Source organism: Numenius arquata, chromosome 8 (assembly GCF_964106895.1).
Source record: "Numenius arquata chromosome 8, bNumArq3.hap1.1, whole genome shotgun sequence".
In the NCBI taxonomy this organism is placed as follows: Eukaryota; Metazoa; Chordata; class Aves; order Charadriiformes; family Scolopacidae; genus Numenius; species Numenius arquata.
In genome coordinates, this window is record NC_133583.1 from 35644211 (window position 1) to 35666013 (window position 21803).

The 21803-nt window shown below is 37.5% G+C and overlaps 1 protein-coding gene across 1 annotated transcript in view; it reads left to right on the forward strand.

Annotated features, from left to right (window-relative positions):
- CDC73 (cell division cycle 73) overlaps positions 1–21803 on the forward strand; it is a 109258-nt gene that overhangs the window by 32052 nt on the left and 55403 nt on the right. Inside the window, exon 10 of the mRNA XM_074151375.1 lies at positions 7593–7657. Within this exon, the coding sequence (XP_074007476.1) occupies positions 7593–7657 (65 nt within the window). The remainder of the gene's footprint in view (positions 1–7592; positions 7658–21803) is intronic.

The window sequence follows — 21803 nt, forward strand, 5'->3', positions numbered from 1 at the left end:
GTCCTAGATATTTCCACAGGGGAAGAACATATTATTTGGCAGTGCACCCATCATGCTGAACCATTCAAATGGTTTTGAGGTGAGGAGATGAACGCCCTGCAATTACTTTCTTGGACTGCTGTGTCCTTCCTGTTGGTTTTGTTTCTTTCATGCTGGCGGACAGTGATGGTATCCTCTCTTTAACAACATAGAACTCCATTCTGTGCTAAACTCTCTAATTCTCCCTTTGTAGTTTTATTCCTTTCCTTCATATTGCCCCCTTTAGCTTATTTTTCCACTTTATTAATGTCATCTATTAATGTGCATCTTTACTAGTGGTATTTTATCCATGCCACAGACCATCTTGGTCAAATTAGTCTGTTGTATCTTCTTGAGCAACATAATTTTTAAATCCTTTTCAGGACTTCAAAATCTTGTGCCCAAATGTCATTGGACGCTTAGGAAGGTATCTTATGTCCTCTCCTATATGCCTGAATGTTTGATATTTAAATACATATTTATTGGTGTATATGGTTTGCAGCTCAGCCAGTGGTATTCTGAAACTTTGAGCTGATGCTATTATTCCACAGGACGTTCTATGTACTAAACTGTTTTGGATCCTATACCTTGTTTTTTCCCCAGTTTTTTGGGTGACTTTACCAAGTTCTTCCTTTTCACATACTTGTTTCTTCGGTAATTGCAAACTGTGAAATAGTGCTAGGATAATAATCTTCAAGATTTACGTTTTCTTGACCCATTGAGTGCATCTCTCATACAGTATAGATGGCAAAGTAGTTTCTCTATGCTGCTCCAAGTGTTAGGTCTTTAAGGCATGTTCCAGGTGTGTTGTTTTTGTTTGCCTGCTATTGTTGCTGTCCAGGTTTCAACATAGCAGAAGCCAATTGTTATTAAACCATCCCCTATCCACCCCCAACTTTTAGTCCTATTCAGTGTAGATGGGAGAGGGTTTTGCTGTACAGTCATGTGACTTCAGTCTGTAATGGTGGAAAAGAATATTGTTTACCACATCCAAGCGTTTCCTTCAGGAAGGTTTGCTGTTGACTTCCTGCTGTTGTCATTTTATGTTTGAATTATTCTTGTAATTTTGTTGGGTTTTCAAACATAGCTGTGGTTTTTTGGAAGTATGCCTAGCTTTCAATCAGTCATAAGTGTTAAGCCTAGGCAACAGAGGACAATGAAGTTTTTAAACTTGATGTGATTCTGGACCATAAAAGTTTTTTGCTCTCTCCTGTGCCTTGTTAAGGAAGTTTCTTTATAAAGTATTTCTCATTGTAAGTATTTTCTTTTAAACCATGTGATTGCTGTTTACACAACGAGAATAGGAGAACAGGTAGCAGAAGATTCAGAATTCTGAAACTTGATTTGCCTTGTTAGACTTTTATTTGTTGGATTCATTTTTGAGGTTATAGGATTCTGCTTTTCCTAGCAGAGAATATGTGCAAGAGATTCACATTTGGACAAAGATTGTGGTCTATCACTATTTTGTGGCTTTGTGTGACCAAGTAGCTTTCAGTACTGTAGATTTGCTTCAGTGCTGGAAAATACACAGAGATTCATACTGTCATTTTTTCTATTAGTAGTGGGGAAAACTTTTAAGAACTTGCGTGTTAATTACTTGTAAGATTATTGATGAACTGTTATATATGAACTGTGCACAGAATTTCGTGATCTAATTAGCTTGGAAATTTAGGCATGAAACTTTTAACTTGTTAGACTGTAGTACTGCAAAGGAGGTTTCAGTAAACTCTTATGTAGAATGAAATTTGGTGTCAGTGATTTAATTACCATGGGTGTGAAGTGGGGTAGTGAATCATTTCCAGGCAGTTAGCAGAGCTGTTGCTATCTGGGGTTTGAAGAGTATACAGCTGAAAAAAGTGGTTTTTCAATCTTGCTCATCCGTAATTCAAACAAAGTCTTTAACTTGAGCTCCTCAGTGTTTCAGACACGCTCCTTTGTTCTGTTTCTGTTTGCCTAGACTTCCTTCCATAAATTCAGGTTAATTTGAGTCTTTTTAAAGCTATTATTCTTTTGGTAATGTATTGGTGCTCAAGCTTGCACCTGGATTGGATGGCTAGAGCTGCAGCAGGTGCAGAATCAAAATGCAGAGTGAGCTAGATGGATGTAGAGCAGTGGGCTTTTAAGCACATGGAAGGCACTTTGAACATTAATATTAGTATGCAAGGAAATGGAACATATGCCCAAATGGTGATGGAGAATATAGTCAGTCCAATAAGCTGATGTGTTAGGGTGCCTATTTTCATTTCCAGGTTTAATTCTTTTAAATGAGAGAAGGCACTGAGATTGATGCATGATGATGCTAGAAGGTAACCAGTGATGAATCACACAGGAAAAGTGTATGATTCTTCTGACAGTCTTTGGGTCGTTGAACTGTGAAATTGTGATCATAATATGTGCAATGGCTGGAGGAAAAAAGATAGTGTTAATGTTAACTGATGATGATTTATGTTTTTGTTATTCAGTACCAGTTATTGTGTTTAGTCTCTCAAGATGTAGTTTTTAAGGCATTTGTTCATGTCAGTGTTTTTAACAATGTTTATACATTTATAAAACTCATTATATGTGGCAAACAGTAAAGGTTGCAATACAGGTTAGTCACAATACATTAATGGTGGGCTTTGCTTGCATTCTTTACTCCCTAGTGTTAGACCTGCATTTAAAGTATTTAATATGGACCGCTTTTTGCTTAAAGGAAATATTTATGATAACTTTGTAATTTTATTGAAAAATCCCAGCGTACTGAAGATTGTCAAGTAAGTTGTTTTTTTTTTTTGACAGTTGTTCTGCATCTTAATTCCAAGTCCAAAGTCTTGTCATCACTATACTTTTATTTAAAGAGCTCTTTTCTTCTTAAGTACCCTTTTCTTAGTAAATGGCTTATCATTTTAACTGCTTCCTCTATTACCATCAGTGAAGCTGTGATTTTGAAACTGGAGTTGCAAACTAATTCTTGGCCAGGCATTAATATTTCATCTCTTTGCTGGTGCGTGACTCAGCAGCACAGGTTTGAGCTGGTTTGGGAGGGAGGGGAGAAACACATACTGCTTTTGTGCTCTTAGTCAGAGGTATGGTACAGCATTTATGCTGATACATGCTGAGGGCATGTCCCCTGGTGCTCCAGGTTGCTCTGTGTTCTGCTCCTCTTTACTGAGGCCTGTGGTTCTGCTTGTATCCCAGGTCTGCTTTTGAGCAGTTGCATCAGGGTCAGCCACTGTCCTCAGAGAATGCCCTGGAAGAAGTGCCTCTCCACTTTCTAACCTGGTCCTTGAGTGTCTTTTACAACCAGATGCATTAACCTGGCTAAAACCCTCAGCTGTTTTTGAAGTGCAGCTGTAACTGTGGTGTCCCTGACTTGGAAGCATTTGTTTTCTGCTTTGTGCAGGCTGTGTACAGTGAGTGGAGCTGAAGATACTACTGTATGTTACCGAGTGTACAAAATGTTGAGACTTAGATTAAAAAGGCACAAAAGTGCAAGCGGCATGTCTCTCATTTGTAGCAGTGTTTATTTCTGTAAGAAAAGTGAGTGACTGACTGGTAGAATATCACATGGTGAACGTAAGAGGATCAGGTCAAAAGAGCTGTGTTCTGAGAAAAGGGTGTCTGTGCTTTTACCAGTTAAGAGAAGGTTGTTGTGGTTATCTGGAAGCTGGCAATGCTTAACTCTCACAGGTGCTTCAGAATTTAAAGCAGGAAATCGGAGAGCTGGTGGGCAGCTTGGGAGATGGTTTCATCTGCTCATCCCACCCTACCTGCAGGTAGCATACCCTGGGGTCTGCAGTAGACCTTGTCGTGGCTGCAATAACTGTTTGCAGGAATGTAAGTGGGTACCTACGTCTTACTTGGACCATTTACAGAATCACGAAATTGCAGAATGATATGGGGTTGGAAGGGATCTCTGGAGATCATCTAGTCCAACCCCCGTGCCAGAGCAGGTCCACCTTGAGCAGGTTGCACAGGAACATGCCCAGGTAAGTTTTGAATGTGTACGGAGAAGGAGACTCTACCACCTCTCTGGGCAGCCTATTCCAGTGCTCTGCCAACCTCAAAGTAAAGAAGTTCCTCCTCATGTTTAGATGGAACTTCCTATGTTCAAGTTAGTGTCCATTACCTCTTGTCCTCTCATGGGGCACCACTGAAAAAGGACTGGTCCCCTCCTCTTGACACCCACCCTTTAAGTATTTATAGGTGTTCATCAGATCCCCCCTTAGTCTTCTCCAGACTAAAAAGACCCAAGTCCCTCAGCCTTTCCTTGCAAGAGAGATGCTCCAGGCCCCTAATCATCTTTGTAGTCCTCTCCTGTCCCTCTCCAGCAGTTCCCTGTCCCTCTTGAACTGGGGAGCCCAGAACTTAGCATCTCTTAGGTTTACATTAATAAGGAAAAGTGCTATGCCATTATTTACAGATTGTCAGAACTGGTTTATTTGCTGTTAAATAGCATTGAAAGGCTTGTGTAGCTGCTGGAAAGGTTCAGCAGGCAAGTGCCTGCTCTAATGCCTGAGGCAACAGGTGGCTCTTTAGGATCCTAGTTGTTTGCTTCTGCTGGGAGGAAGGGTCAGAACAAAGCAGGGAGCAGGAAGCTGGTGAGAGCCAGAGCCTCTGGTTGGTGGCTCTTGTGGCTCATTAAATGAACCAGGATGCATTCTGTGAGAGACTTGGGGAGATTTTTGCAAAAGATGAAACCACTGGCAATTGAGCAGAGGCTTGTTCCCTGCCAGGTGCCTCTCTCCCCTTTGATTTACTTTCTAATTGTGCTGCTGGCTCTGTGGGCCTTCATTCCCTTTGCAATGCTGATGGAGACTTGGGTTAGGTTTTTTTTTTTTTAATTAATTGAGAAGGAATGCAAAGGTTTATTAGGGAAAAAGCAGAAAAAGAGTCCAGGAAAGAAATAACTCAAACAGGGAGTGAACATGTAGAACTGAACCAGGATTTGTGCTGAGAGGAAAAACTGTAGCAGGCCATATGCGTTGGGGGATGCTACTTTGTTGGTCTTCTTAGGGGATGTCTGTATTCTTTGGAGTTAGGGAAGAATGTCTGTTTGAAATAGTTGGAAATTCTCTATGTCACAGGCAAGAGGAACCCATAGTAGGTCAGTTTGAAAAGGGGAAAGGTTTCTCCTTTCTGAAATTCACAAGCGACTGTCAGACTAAATTATACACTTGTGGTTTATGTCACTCCAGGTCAGCAAAAGCATCTCTTCAACTTAGGGGAGCTCTAGCAAGTATTCTGCAAGGCTCCAGGCACCACCTGAAATATTAATATGCTTCTTCCCCAGAAACAGTGACCTGTATAGTCACAGAGAAAACTCTTACCCGTGGAAGTGTTGGTCGAAGGCAACTTCGCTATCTTTAGCTCCAGTTCAGCTGTATGAGCCCTGAGCTAAGACTCAATGCATAATTACATCTTGGGGTTGGGGGGAAAGGCGGTAGAGCAATATCAATTTATAAAGGGAAGCTAGACTTTCTGTCTTTAGTAGAAAAGACTATATTCATGTCTTTCTGTAGCTGCATTTTGCTTTCTCAGAATCAACTCGGTAGTTCAGAAATGTTAAATCCAGCAGAAAGGAAGGGGTGGCCTTTAGAAGCCAAGATAGAGGGCTGAAGCTGAGGTGACTGTGTGAAACAAAACATGGTTGGTAACACTAGACCTCTCCACTTGGTAGCTGGTGATAGCTCTGGTAGCATAATCGAGAGGATGAGGGGAGAAATATAAAAATAGAAACGGTGTTCAGGAAGTAGATACTTAACCTCTGTGGTGAGAGGTGTAATGATCCCTTTTCATTTGGGTATCTTTTTCTAGGCACTGGGGAGTTATTAAATCATAGAATCATAGAATGATTAGAGTTGGAAGGCACCTTAAAGATCGAGTTCCAACCTGCCTGCCATGGGCCAGGGACACGTCCCACTAGAGCAGGTTGCTCAAAGCCCCATCCAGCCTGGCCTTGAACACTTCCAGGGATGGGGCATCCACAATTTCCCTGGGCAGCCTGTTCCAGTGGTTCACTACCCTTACAGTAAAGAATTTCCTCCTAATATCTAATCTAAATCTCCCCTCTTCCAATTTAAAACCATTACCCCTTGTCCTGTCACTACATTTCCTGACAAAGAGTCCCTCTCCGGCTCTCCTGTAGGCTCCCTTCAGATATTGGAAGGCTGCTATGAGGCCTCCCCGGAGCCTTCTCTTCTCCAGGCTGAACAACCCCAGCTCTCTCAGCCTGTCTTCATAGGGGAGGTGCTCCATCCCTCTGATCATCTTCGTGGCCCTAAATCTGGGAAACTTTTCTGCCTCATTTCCTTCAAGAGTCTGATAATCTTCCTCTTCTAGGGAGGACAGGATGAGCAACCGTAGATGCTTCCCAGAGCATCTGTATTGTTTTCAAGGTTGTCTGGGTTTCAATTTAAGTTAATTTACTCATTATAAGAGCAAGAAGCACTAACAGTCTTGAAAATCTAATATTTTTCTTGGACTTTTTGTAGGTCCAGGTATGAGCATTACTTTGATTCTGCATTATTTTTGGTCTATTATGTTTTTGTACTCATGCGTTGTATGAAGGTGGGGTAATAAATGGCAAAAATCTTTTAATTCCAAATAGCTGTTTCTGCACAGTGTCAGTTATCTTTACCCAAGTCTAATTGAAATAGCCCAGAAGTTGCTTAGGTGTAGACAAATACTTGCTTATCGTGGCTTGATTGGGTGATTATCATGCCATTTTAAGAATTAATTGGGTGTTTGGTTGGTGGGATCAGTTGACAGTAGATGCATATGGCTAGGGAATTTACAAAAAGAAAAAGGTTTTCTTGCAAGTCCATGTGGCAATATTCGGGAGCTGGCTCTGATCGTAGAGCACTGAGAATAGGATGACAGAAGAAGGAGTATTCAAAACCAAACAGGCTAGTGGCAGCAGGTTTATTCACTAAGCACTTGCAAGCTTCTGGCACTTAGCATAAATATGATCTGATTAAAACTACTGAAAAAACCCAGCCCCAAAACAGCCTGTTTTCTCACCTTTGGTCTGGTAGTGTGAATTTATGCAGATTCTGTCCTTTGTTTCATATGACAATGACATTGTTGCACTTCTGCACACCAGAAGTGCATTTATCGTGTTAAGTGGCCACGGCTTTAATAGTTGGCATGTAACCTGGATTCTTATTAAGTATATTTTTTCTGTTAATACAACTACAAGTTGAAGATGTTGCATTTTAATGCATTCTGGGAACATGAGGTACTTCTCCATTTTGTAGTGAAGAGAATTTCTGAGACTGCATGTGTGTTGTAACATATTCTCACAAAGATTTACATATATATCCTTTCTCTGGAGTGGTTTGAATGATTCCGTGCAGCAGGAAAAGCTTACTCTGGTTATAGAAAGTAGAAATACCAAATGGACCTCTGTCTAAAGAAAACACAGATTTCCGAATTACTAACCAGGTTTTGTATTGTGAACAGAAGCTAAACTACTGCCAATAGCAAAATGAGTTCATTGCAAAAGTAATTTCAAAGATACTGACACTGTTGACCATTTAGACATGACGTTTCTGTGTTCATGATGATTTACAAGAGGCTTTTTTCCTTTGCAGAAACGGAAGGCTTTAAAATTGATACTATGGGCACCTATCACGGAATGACTCTGAAGTCTGTAACAGTAAGTCTTTTCTTAAATATGTTTTAAAGGAATGATAATGTACTTTATATATAATGTATATCCCTGTCAGTCAGACCTAGGCTCTGGAACGTCGCTTTGGTTGACTAGCAGAATTGATGAAAGTTCTCTGTGAAAAGATAAAACGTGTTTTGGTTTGGTCTGCATGTTTTAGAGATCTTTGCTCAGGGGATCTATCTGCAGTTAAAAGGTGTGCTGGGAAGGCTTTGCTGGCAGGTTCTTCTTGTGGAGGTGCAGCCTTTTTGTGCTCAATTATACTGAGATACCCCTGGTTTTGCTAGACTTGTATATGTCTATGAAGGACAACTTTCAGAATCATAACTGATAAAACTATACTCGCAAAACTGAAGTAATAAAACCAGGTTTTGGAGTATCTCCGTTTCCTACTCTGCATTTAATAACAGTAAATTTGTTTAGCGGTGGAAGAATTTGACCTCTGCATTACTGTTGAAGCTTTCTAGCCTAGTGACATGAACTTCTTTTGTATGACTTTACAATGCTGTCAGTGGAATTGCTACATACACAGATGAGAGAGAGAGAGACCCTTAAACAGACTTCCTTTTTTTTTTTTTGGCCAATATTTTGTGGAAGTGGGTTGAATGCTCTCAAACAAATGCTGTTTTGATCTGCTGGTAAGTAGGACAGATGCTACAAAACTCATGTAGAGCCCTCATTAAGGTTTTTGCCATCTGCATACCTATATAAATCTGATGAATAGACAGCACTAAACGTTCTCCTAAAGTCATGCACTATTTCTAGGTTGCAGTCCTAATTTGAACATAAAATCATATCTTGAATGTAAATTTCTTAAAAATTAGAGCTTTTTCTTGTTTGATAAAAGTTCTTGCCCAAGCCTTTCCTTTCCAACCTCCTCTGGACTTAGAATTAATTTAAAAGGGAAAAAAAAAAAAAGGAAGGGAATATTTTAAGGAAGGAATCTACTTAGTTCTAAACACTATTATTTCTAGATTAATTCAGAAATTAATTGGGTGAAGGAAGGAAATAACCCATTATGTCTGAATATTTGGTCTTGAACCTTGCATGAATTTAGGGCTGCTTTACAAGGGGTCAAGCAGTGTTGTTATACCAAACTCAGGTTTCTGTGGTATAATGTGTCTGTTTCAAGTGGTAGTGACTTGAAACGACTTAGTAAATAGGTTCTGTTTAAATTATACTGTGAGGAGCAAAAAGAAAAAAAAAATAGGCAAGATTACAGTAAAATAGAAATGGTAAAATGTTTCAAGCTTGTCAGTATAAAAACTGCAAAAGTGAAGGGATGCACAGTAACTCTAAAATATTTTTTTTTTAAGCTTGTTAAAAAATGATTAAGGTTTTTTATTCTAGGAATCCTAGCTCATGTATTCAGCATACTACCTAGAGTTTTGAGATAGTTATTAACCTTGCTGGTTTCTTCCATTAAGAAGGAAAATACAACTGATACTAAATTGCTAGTAAATCTTTTTGCAACATAAACTATATTTTTTTTAAATAACTGTTTAAGAGGTATTGCATGACTATGCATAAAGCGTCATCTGGTGTCATGAGAAATCCATCTGTCATTTAGCATTTTTCTAAGAAAACTTGCAAGGGATTTTTGGAGCCTTATTTCCAGACTATTAAAAAGGTGCCCTAAATGTTTAGCTCATTCATAAATTGTGATGACATACTGACTTTGTGTTTCAGATGGGGGAGAAATAAATCTGTTAAGTATGTGGCACAGAAATTTTCATCTGTTTTTGTCTAAACTTTGTCACAGCGATGGACCACATAGTTCTAACACATAATCTTCAGATCAATCATTGTTTTGTACAGAATACTTAATCTCCTCCCAGCTAGCAAATTTCATACTATGCTTTTATTCAGTGGGGTTTTTTTGTGGTTCATTCTTATTTTTTATGCTAGACAAAACTAGGGAGGCACTGGGAAAGTACTTTCTTTCCCTAGAGGTTTAATGGAAAAGTACATCATAGTCATTGGCAAAATCATAGGAATAAGGAGGGTAGCATTGGAATTGCATTCTACCTACATGATGTTGTCTGCTATCATCATAGTACTGATATAATCTCTCATTGAATTCATCAAACACTTCAAAGGAATTGAAATGTTAGGTAGCTCTCTGTTAGAGTCTGTCTTGAAACCTCAGACCTCTGATTTCCGGATGAATGGTGAAATTTGAAAGGTTCAGTTTTATGCCATTGTTCTCCTTGACTTAAAGGAAACAGAGAAGTTACCTATGGTGTTTGTTTCCATTAATGTGTTTACAGAGAGCAGTCGTATTCTCTTAAAACTTCTTGTTTTGCTTGGCTAAATAAGTGTTATCGTGAAATAAGCTTCCAGTTCCCATGTGAGTTTTCTTTCTCTAGCTATTCCAGTTAGAATTAATCTTTTTTATTGAGCATGGAGAAGTAAAATTTCATGGAGTCTTCTAAGTGAGATCTCGCCAGTGGTTTGTAGAAAGGCATTATGAATTTGTTACTGCTTCTGAAATTATAAATATTGCCTTGAGATGGATGAATTATGTATTTTATTTTGTCTTCATTCTTTATCACTTTTTTTGTATCTTCTTATTTTTGCTCTAGTTTCCACTTTGGTTATGAGTTGCGTGTTGGAAGTGTGTTGTGGTTTTTTTGGTTTTTTTTTTTCCTAGCCTGGTGGTTCATTTGAGTGTTTGACGTTATTGGTAATACAATCTACCCTGACTTTTGTTCTCTCTGTTACATTGATTCCTTTGGCTTCCTTGTCACACGTTGTCCTTTATTTTCTTTGTCTGAGTGAAACAGTTTGTTTTGATGGTTAGTTTTCTCTTTTAAAAGCCTGATGGAGCCATTAGCTTCCCAAAGTTTTGATCTTGTTAGCAATTGGAAGAAACTTTGTAGATGTATGCTTATTACCTGGAGTGTAAACCATGGCCTGCTGTCTGGAGTTGCCCACCTGCTTCTCATGTAAAATTTATAAGAAGCTTTTATTTGTTTCGTGTTATATTCCCTACATGTCTTCCACTTGCACTGTGCCTTACTGTAATTCTCTCTAATGATTTTTATGAAATATGCAAAACTTCTGGTTTTTGTTTGTTCTTGCTGAAATGTGAGTTGTCCTAGCTGCTTGTTCTTTTTAGCAGCAAAACAAAAACTTCTGCATCTTGACTGCTTTCTTTTCATCAGTGATGTTGGAAAATTTCTTAGCATTCAAAATTTGTGCCAGAACAGATGGTGAATGGTGGGCTTTTTCTGAAGTAATGTCAGCTAAAATAACTTGTGCTGCTGGCAGTTCTTCCCTGTAACAGGGTTTTTGCTTAATTGGCACACTTACTTTCTCTTAGGAAGAACTGACTTATTTAATGAATTTTTATTGTGAAGGCATGATTTCATTATTCTGGACCTGGGATTGTTTATAACAGGACATCTTCTTCAGAAAGCCTTTTTTAGTACCTGTGGCACCTTCTATTTGCCTGGATTGATGATGTTTTGGAAACAAGTAAGCTACTGGTGGTAGCTCTTGCTGTCTAGTTACCCAGCAGTTCATGTTGCAAATTGTGCAGCATGACTTTTAGAAACCTACAGGTCTACCTGCAGGCTTCACTTCAAAGCATAATCCCCTGCATAGCAGGGCAACTTCTGTTTTTTAAGTAGGAAACTTTACTGTTCGAGATGGATCAAATAAGAGCTATGGAAGATAAGTGTGTTAGCATTTTTGTACCATGCAGGGTGTGAGGGAGTGCTGAGAGAGAATCTTAAGCTGATATTCTCAACATGTTCTTTCTTACTTGTGTAAATTCGACATGGTCAGGGCATTAGCCCCCTGCTTTTCTGAAGAGAAAATGTTAACGAAGCTGGTGTCATCTAGTGGAAGCCTGGAAAGTGGGTCTGACCTTTTATATTTAATGAAACTGAATTTTGGACTACTGGTTTCTGTAACTAGAACATGTGAAGTATTTAACTGTTACCATAGCTTGGGATGTCAAGATCAGAACAAACTAGCTATCTGTACCTGTGTCAGAGTATGGGAGAAGCTGCTTGTTCCTTGATTGTCTGATAAAGCTGGCTTTTATAGATTGTACTAAGGTGTATCCTCTTGCAAGCTGAGGGTGTGCTTTGGATTGACTTTTACACATTTGTACGTTTTGCACAGACAAATAGTATTTGTTTCTCCAATAATACACATGTCCAATGACAATAATAGTCACGGTGATGCTGGTTGTAGTTACCTTTGTGGGTTTTTTTTTTCCTTAAGTTTTCATTACTTTAATATGAAAGAGAGGAATAGAGTGATAACCTGGGGAGTTCTGTGGAATGATTTCCTGAGGTCTGAGAGTCCTGACTGGTCACGAGCTGTGATTCAGTGTGGTTATAAACTTGGGTGCAAGCAATTAAGGTCTGCGAAGTACTGCATTAGGCCCTTGTAGAAATTACTTAGTTGCCTTTCCTAATTGCTAGAAAGCTCTCCTGTCTTTAACTCCTGGTTTCTTTCAGTATTCAGGGCTGCTGAAGCTCAGAAGCTTCCTTTTGTTTTTTGTTTTTACTGCTCGAAATGGAATCTGTTGTTGATCATCTGCGCTTATAAGCAGCCAGAACTACTATTGGCATTTCTTTCTTTTACTGTTCAGTAAACAGGTGGATACAACAGCTCTTTTCGGTATCAAGATTATATCCTTACCAGATAGTTTGGGGCTACACTTGAAGAATCAGTATAGTTAGGGTTTCAGTTGAGGCACTTCACTTGTAGCAAACTTACATGCAAATTTCTGCAATGTATTCAAACATGTAAGTTTTATCTCTAGTAAGAAAATCTATGTAAGTTTTCAGTGCTTCTGAGTTCAGTGATAATGTTTTTCCTACAAATTAACAAAAGTAGCATCCATCTTTCCAGTGTAAACTGCCAGGCTTTACAATCTCTCAGTTGTAAAATTACCCGGAGTAAACATGAAACTATCAGTAATCAAAGAAAATACATTACATTTCAGTTGAAACAAATACATTCCATAGTCCTGACAAAAAACAATGAATAAAAAAGAGGTCTATATGTAAGCCACAGTATGAGCAGGTTTAATTTCAGAAGAATTGAAAGACTAGTTCAGTATCTGAGATCAGCAGTGTTTTTCATCAGTTTGCGGTCAGTATCAGATCTTGAGCATTAACTAATCAAAGGATGTTGCTGTTATTACCCTCAAAATCTTTCAAGTATAGTATAGTTTCAGTAATTTTTATTACTTTAACTGAAAGGTTGTTTAACCTCTGGTGTATTTTCAAAGGATTACTGTGTAATAGGATGAAGGTTCATCTAAGTTTCTGGTACCTTAAAGATTGGGCCACTGGAGAGGTAGCACGTTGTGGCAAAAGCAATGAACATGGTGTATTCACATATTTTATATAAAAGACTTCAGATAATTGATATACTAGTAGGTAACTCTACAAGATCTTTTTTAACTTATCATGCGGAATTCAGATTATGACTCAATACCAAAAGTTGAAATGACTTTTCAGAAGCATAAGGTGGAATTGGATGTTGTCTCTCAATATACAGATAAATAGCACTTACCTTTATAAAATAAATACATCTCTATCTAATATTTAAGATTTTATAACTAATTATCCATGTCACCAGTTTTCTGTGTCATGTCCTAATTTCATTAAAATACTTGAGAGCAGTGGTATTGAAGGCGGAATCAACAACACAACAGACTCTTTGAAATGGGCTTTGAAGCAGAGTGTAATTTTTCTGCACTCTGTGCATAAGCCAGTCATTATTCTCGGCGCGGGTGTAACACCAGCCTGCCCATGGCCCCGCTCCCCTCCGTGGGCCAAGCAGCATTCTGTAAACTCTCTATGTGCATACTGTTCAGTTTCTAACCATCAGGAAGAGATGAGGAAAGCTGTAATAATTGTCTACTAAAAGAGTGTTCCATAGATGATGGAGGTAGAGACTCTTGGTTTTATTTGATTTGTAAATTTTTTTCATGTTAAGCAATAACTGTAATTCAAACATAACCGTAAAGTTCTTGGTCCATGGGGGTTAAGGGCTAGGACACGACTACTAACTCAAAAAATCCTTGAGCTGGAGAAATTGATGTTTCCCCAGAGTAGTCTGCCAGCAACCTTGCACTGCTCTGGGGTAACAGACTAGAAGCGTGTGTCTATATTACTCTAATGAGAGTGGATGAAATGAAACCAGGTTTCCTAAGAACTATTACTGTATTTTGTATTTAAGGGCCACGCAACAATTTCAGTGGTTAGCATTTCATTGCCTCAGTCATGTTTCAAACACTAAATAAATTACTCTCCCTTAAAGAGTTTTAGTGTAGTCAAGTAGTCAAGCTGGTAGGGGCCAAAGAAAATCACATACAAATGCTGCTTTCAAGAAAATATATTAGATTGAACAATGCTGCACTCGTTTTCTCGGTGATTGGAAGTCGTGTACATCAGTGCCAGCATATCTCGCCATTGTATTGCATTATACAATAGGACTGCCTGTTTTGCTCTTCATAATAGGTTTTATTTTATTTTGAGACTAAGAACTGCAAATTCGAGAAAAGAAGTGAATGTTGTCACACATCTGGAAGTTAGGCGTTGCTGTGTTGCCCAGTGTGCTGCTGAACAAAAGAGGGAGCAAGACCTGGAGGCATCCAGCTTTGTTACTGAATGAATGTGTCTGAAGTTGCTGTTCTGTGTAAGAACTCGATCGTGTCAGTGTGCTAAGTGTGCTTGTGGCATGCCTGTCAGGTCCTTGAGTGGTTTAAATGGAGGAGTGCCAAGTAGGAGAATCTGAAGTATTCCTTAGTATACATTGAAGTGGAGCTTTAGACATCCAGGGAGATTTACTTAAAGCTTGAGCGCTTTAAAAATTCTTGGTATGAATTTTAAGATGACTTACTAGACCCGTCTTGACCTAAAGCTGAATGGTATGAGTTGATTTGCTAGCCTTCTAGGTGTCCCTTGAGAAACTCAAGAGTGTCCCTTGAGATCCTTTACAAATGGTTCAGGAGTTACTCTTGTTTGGAAACATGACCCCAAATAAAAAAGTGTAAGGAAGTTACATTTGTGTTCTTTGAACTGGATGTCGGCTTTCCACTTGAATCCTGTATAGGTGCTTAGATTCATTTATGTTCTCAGGTCTCAAGATTTATGTGTAATATCTGTTAATGAAAGTTTTACAGGGTATTCCTCAACTATACCAGCTGAACTTGAGCTACAGACTTTTATACTTTGTCCTAATTGTTCTGAACAATCAAACATCATGCACTTCACACAGCTTATGTTAAACAATGTTGTCAACATATTTCCCTCTACACATTATATCCAAACATCTACTGAATATGTAATAGTTGCGTCTTCAACTGACAGTTTCTTGTTAAATTTCTTCTAATGGGGAAAAGAACAACTTAGCTATTGTGTAGTGGTGTAATTTATTCACAACTATTGAAGGAGGTATAAAGGTCTTATGGACCCAGTAGAAAAGAGCATGTGACAGATGGGGACCAGAAGGCAGTTCATTTGAGCATCCCTTCTCCTTGCAAGTGTTATCTGCGTTTTCCAAAATAATCACATGGGTAGCCATCCCATTGTCTTTGAGTAAGAGTTTTAACAAAGTTTTGGAGGTTTCTAACACAGTTTGTAATTCATAATACGGTAGTTGCAATTCAAGTATTTCATGATCAGCTGAGCCATTTATGTAACTAATCTGAGATGACCGAGTCAAGATTTCCTCCTCCGTTCAGTTCTTGAGATTATACCATTGACATTAAGCCATGTGACACTTTGCTACTTGGTGATTTGCTCTCTGCAGAGCTCAGAACTGAGAGAGATCTTTAGAGGCAAATGTTAATAAAATGCTAAGGTAGGAACCCTGGTTCTCAGTCTTTTGAGGAACAGATTATAAGTGATGTCATTCAGTGCCATTTCAATGTAGAGCAACATCAAGAATGAGAAGGTCCAGTTAGAATAGCAAAATAGGTGATATTTTTAAGTCTTTAAGGCAATTCTTTCTTACACTGTTTAGGAAGGTAATTGATTAAGGCTGACTATATTGCGGTCTGTAACTTTGTGATTTTAGTTCCATTTCTTATTGCATCTGAATACAAGGGCTAATCTGCTCGTGTTCTATGCAGCCACATGCTGTTGCATCTGCATCCTCACATTCAGGATGTTTAAATGTGTTTTGTCTTTGCTAGGACAATCTTTAGGCACGTCCTGCTTTACTCAGGTTTGCTACTGGTGGTCCCGAATACAGTCTGTTTCAGTGTAGGCTTTCTCATTAGGTAAATGACTGTAAAGACTATATAATGAACTCTGCATTAGTTATGGCTCACTCAACTAGCATTTAGGCAGTACTGATCATACCTTCCGGAATATACCTGTGATTGCAATCTGCAGAGCTGCCATCTGGAGTTGTATTTATGTTTTCACTGAGCAATATGCTATTGTGGAAACTACTTGCATCACTGCTGCTGGAAGGATCGTTCTTTATTCTTTATTAATCTAAAACTCTCTTAAAGACACTGCTAAGCTAAGTGAGTACATATGAAAGTGCATGTAGGCAAGCGTTGAACGATGTATTGTCTGTTTTAATTTTCATTCACCACTTTTTTTTATTCTTCTTTATTCCCAAAAGGACTGTGGGATTTTCTGGAGGTTTTTGGTTTAGGTGTTTTCTAAGTTACAGGAACCTCATATATATAGGACTTCAGACTTAACACTGAAGATACTGATTGGGTAAAAAGAGTCATCTGTTTTCTAATCCTTGTGAGTTGAGGAAAGAAATTCTATTTTTTTTAAATGCAAAAGAGATTCTCAGATTTTTGTTTGCTACTATATGAACATACTAATCTTCAGTACTTACTACTTCAAACAATGAAGTCCAATGTACTTAAAATGTTAAACTTATCTAAAGCAGTTGGTAAATCTAAAGAAGTTGATAAATAACCTTGAGAACAACTGGCTTTTTACAAATACATTTTTTGATTAACTAGGGTATAAAACGTTTGGTTAGACTTCATACAACATGAATATCAATAAAGCATGTTTTTACTTCACCTTACATAACTATTGCACTTGGCAAACTAAGTTTTAGGATGTTGAACTATTCAGTTTGTTTGCTGCTTTGGGAAACTTAGGATGTATTATTGGAGTTAAAATAGCTTGCTTTTTTGGCTTTTTGAGGTTAAAAGAAGATGACACTTTCCCTCCATAAAGGTGTATGAGTGGGTTTTGTGCATAAGCAACAGATACGCTTCTAAAATTCAGTTAAAGTGTGAAACAAAATTTTGTGTGACTAAGCAAAGTGATGTAGTGATGTGATAAGTTTGCTTGTAGTTAACTGTCAGTCTAGTTCTGTAAATTCATGGCACTTTTAATTTAGAATATCTTTTTTTTTTTTTTTTTTTTAATTCTAGGTTTCTCCATAGGGAATAAAAGTAAAGTATTTTTTTCCCTAGAATCACCTAAGTCTCTCTTCCACTTAAGTAAAGTGGGTGTCTCCTCATACCCTCCCTTGACCTGAAAGGAAGTGCAGTTGAGGAGTTAGAGATGTTTGATTTTGGGTGGCTTGGTGCTGCCTTTTTGAGGAGATAGAGAAGAAGCACTGCCTGCCTTTCCCTCCTTGGGACCAGTAATTTGAGGGTTTCATTTCCCTGGCCAGCAATTTTCATAAAAATTGACAAAAGCAGTAACTTTTCTATAGGCTTTATTGAAATTGTAAAGTAGGTTCAAAACATACCGTGGAAGAAGAGAGGGGATGTTACTAAAGCAGGCCACTAACAAATGTGTTTCCTGAGGGAGGGAGAAACCTCCCTCCTTTTACTTGGGAATAAGGAGACTTGAGGGTGCATCATACAGCAGTTTTCATCAGCCCTACTTGCTAGTTATCTTTGGAGCAGCTGATGTAAATCAGACAAACAGATTGCAATATTACTGAAATTAAAATGGAATGCAGTTTTAAAAAAATAACCTATCTGATTAACTGTGTTTTATTGTGGTTACTAAGTAAAACAAAAGACTTCTGGACGGAGAGAGCTTTATGAGGCCTTAAGCCAAATATTTTGTAGCTAATATATATAGAATCTATTGTACACAGTATATGCAGCTAACTCATATCGGTCTATAAAATCTGTTCTGTTTTAGAGTGACATTGTATGCTGTAACAAACCACCAATTTTATAGTAGGTTTCGCATGTATAATTAGGTCTGGAAAATGTCATGAAAACCTTCCAAAAATATCTGGACCTGAACAGCAGGTGAAATGCAGATTAAAGTAATAAAATACATATTAGAGTACTAAATGGATGATAATACTACCTTGGAAATTGAAATTAAAGAGACACTGGACTGCCTGGTGTAATGTAATGTTACATCTGATTTTAAAGGGTAGTTTTGTAGTTGGCTCATTTCACATATGAAATTTGAACATGTAAAATCAACTTCCTTGGTCAAACCTGAAATCTTTTGAAAATTGTATTTACTTGTTTGTTACAGTTGCCATTCAAACTAAAAGAATATCCTAATCATTCAGTTTGCTCACCTTCATTTGGATGTACTAAATATTTAATATGGATAACTTTGATATTCATACTGTTGTACTGTACAACAAAATCACGTATTAAATATGTCTTATTCCTTCTCCTAGCAGTTCTTAGCAAGACTCTTAATGTCTTTATATTTTCTTCTCTGAAAAGCTGCCTGTAGTTGGCTTGTATTATCAAACAGTGATAATTGTAATTCTTTCAAATATGAATGTAGGTAATAGATCCTTTTAAACAATGAGTACCGTAATAATAACCCATATGCAGGTAACATTTTATAGATGGAAATTTACACAGAAAATTATATTCAAGTATTATTTTATCACTTTTTTATATGGAGCTGAGAGGAAAAGAATATAAAAGATAATAAGTACTCAGTATCCTCCAGGTTAAGATCAAGAATGTATTAAATTTAAACAGTAGTTACTAGTATACTAATATTTGTGAAAGTTCACGGTTATGAATAAGAATCATACCTTTAAGGAAATAATGTAGCTTTTTTTGATGCTTTGCATAAGTGGAATGAAAATGATTGATAAACCTGACATTTAATATTTGGCAAACTTCAAGGAGTTTCTGTCTTATGTTCAGTAAAGTGATGCTTCTTTAGTGAAGCCATATTTAAACTGTATTAAAATGCATAGAGATATATTGATACTTCATAAATGTGGCATAACTAAAGAATGTTCACAGCTTCGAGAAGTATGTTATGATTTTACCTTTTTTTTTTTTTTTTTTTTTAAAACAAACCAAAACTGAAAGATTCACTTTTGCTCAAGTAGGCATGGCCAATTTCCTCTCCTACCACATCCCCAGAAGGAAGCTAAATTAATTCTATCCATAAGAAAATTAAAAGCTGATGGGGTGGGCAGATGTTTTCTTTTCTCAAGGGTGAAGGAAGTAGAGTAAGGTTCTCTGGCAAGTCTGAAGATGATGGGGGGGGAAAGGTTTTGCTTCTAGTTAAATTGCAGAAAGCCATAAATGCCTTTCTGTTTTGGGTTGGGTTTGGTTTTTTTTTTTTGTTTGGTGAGGAGGGAGGGCTCTCGGTCATTTTTAAACTTCTTGTGCTTTGTGACATTATCTTGGTGGAGGAAAAAGATGTATTCTGGTTGTCTTCTGGTTTTATTTATTAATAATTCGTTCACTCTAACACTGATATGTAATGAATTTGTTATACTTCAGTGTGAATTTAAATATTAGGTGAATTGAATTTCACTTTTTAATTTTTTGTTTTTCACTCTAAAATATTTAAAACTTAGAAACTTTCTACATAAAAAGGTATACACTTATCTACATCTGGGCTCAGTTTTCAGTTCTTTTGATTAATCTTTTAATATTTTTCTTTTCTGTTGATAAAGCCTTGGTTGAGGTCATGCTTACTCCTTATTACCAAGTTCCTGTAGGAGAGACTCTTGGTGGACCCTGTGTGCTTTCTAGCAATATTTACAGATGTTATTTCTTTGATATAAACTGATTCTTAACCAGAAGAAGCCTCCAGCCTGCAGCTGACGTGGGAGCTATTTGATAGTTTAAGTTCACAGGTTATCTGCCTTGTTCAGCATCAGATCTTCCTGGATTCCCATCAAGTTTATGGATTTTGTGACAGACTGACTTCTGGAAGTGCCTTTACACTCATGGAAATGTCAGTCAAAGAACACTAGCTGTATGTAGCTTTGGAGGGGGTAAAATACCCCACCTTTGTGTCTGAAACAACCTTTTTTTGTGTGGCTACCTTTCTTGGTAGTGGTTGAGTCTCTGTAAGTGCCCTTCGGGGACTTGAGGATCATCTGAAACTTTCTCCCAGCCTTCTCTTGAAGCTGCTGAGTTGCCCAATACAGGATTTTTTTTTAAAGGGTAAAATCTGAAGTTATTTTTCATTTGTAACTAAACACCTTAGGTCTTTTCAGAGTGAAGCTATTGCCACCTGAGCGTGGGTAAGAGTCTTTGACAATCGTCTGCATTTTCCTGTTAAAGCAAGTGCTTCATAGTTCTGCTATTCAGAAGTAACCTTTTCTCCTTAATACAAAGGATGATGCAATATGGTAATATACAAGTATTCCTTAAGGCTATATCTAGATCAAGGCACTCAAGCAAATTAAAGCAAATTACCAAAGTGTACAACATCAACATTCATAAGTTACAATGCATTAAATTGCCATTGGCTGGTGATGTCTTTAGGAAGAAAATTGCTTTAGTTAGATGTAGTTTAATTTCCTTGGTTTACCATGAGTGAAGGCCAATTTACTCCTGCATTAGAAAACTCATGTGGGAATTGAAGGCATATAAATTAATATGCTTTGACTTCTTACCTTTACTTGAATCTTTATAAACCTTTAGATCATTGGTTAGCCCAGTAAGTTTGGGAGCAGCTTCCCCGAACTGTCATATGCATTTCCTGCTTCTCTCCTTGCTGAGGTCCCATTTCTTAGTGCTGTGTATGTTGAGTACTAGCTCGCATGGGATTACAGATTTGATTGGAATCAGAGCCACAAATAAAATTAAACTGTTTCTCTTCAGTCCAGGTAGTAATGGCTAGATTATATAGAACTACAATGGTATTTATTAACCAGCCTGTAAAGACTGCGCATTTTTCAGCATGCGCTGTTCAAGATCTTCTGGATTTCATGTAAATTCAGTAGTAAAGTCAGTGCCTTTTAAAATTTTCATAATGCAGTTCTGTGCATATTGGAAAAAAAAAAAATCTATTTAATGGAAAGAGATATACTATGTAGCCCTTACTGAAGTGTCTCAATTTTAAAACTTTAGAATAATGCACAAAAATTGCAAACTATTTCTACTGTTTTTTGGGGTATTTTTCATTTAATTTACTTAGCAGCAGCAAAGTATGTTTATTGATAATTTCTTTTCCCATACTGCATATGTGGAGAATAGTGTAGTCTCAGATTAAAACATCCCTATAGTTGAATGTGTATAGATGAATTACTGTGTTCTATCCTTGCAGTTTTCAGTTAATGGGGAAATTTAGGTAACATTTCTGTGAATTTTTGGATAAATTTTGTCAACTTCATAGGGAGGGAGTGTTGGTAGTAACATTTATTTACAATTACTGGATTTTTTTAAATCTGTATTGGTACTTTGGCAAACTATTGAAACGAGTCAGTTTGATTTGGTCAAATATCATCTTATGGCACTTTTAAGTAAAGAGTTGGTCTGCAATATATGACCATTTCTCTGATGACATGTAAAGGACTCAAGCTTACTAGTAAGCTTTGAAAATGTTGTATAGAAAAGTCAGAAACTGTAGTTTGGTATTTATCAGAAACAGGTTTGTGTCATCTCTTCTGAATGTTTTTTTTTTTTTAAAAAGTGATCTCTATGGAGTCAATGTTCACTTGTTTAAAACAAGACAGGCTAGAGATTTCTCTCAGGGAGAATGTTTCATCCTTAGCACGTTCTTGAAGTGTTTGGGTGGGCAGGGAGGTTGTTATGGGGTTTGTTTAGAAAAATGCTGAGTTTTTCATATTGCGTCTTGCAGAGATTCACTTCTAATGGGTTACCACTTTTTTTTTTTTGATAACTTGAGAAGTTGTTTAGCTGTGAAGAGGTAGTTGTCAAAAGTAAGTAGGATAGCAAGAAAAGAAAACTTAATTAACCATT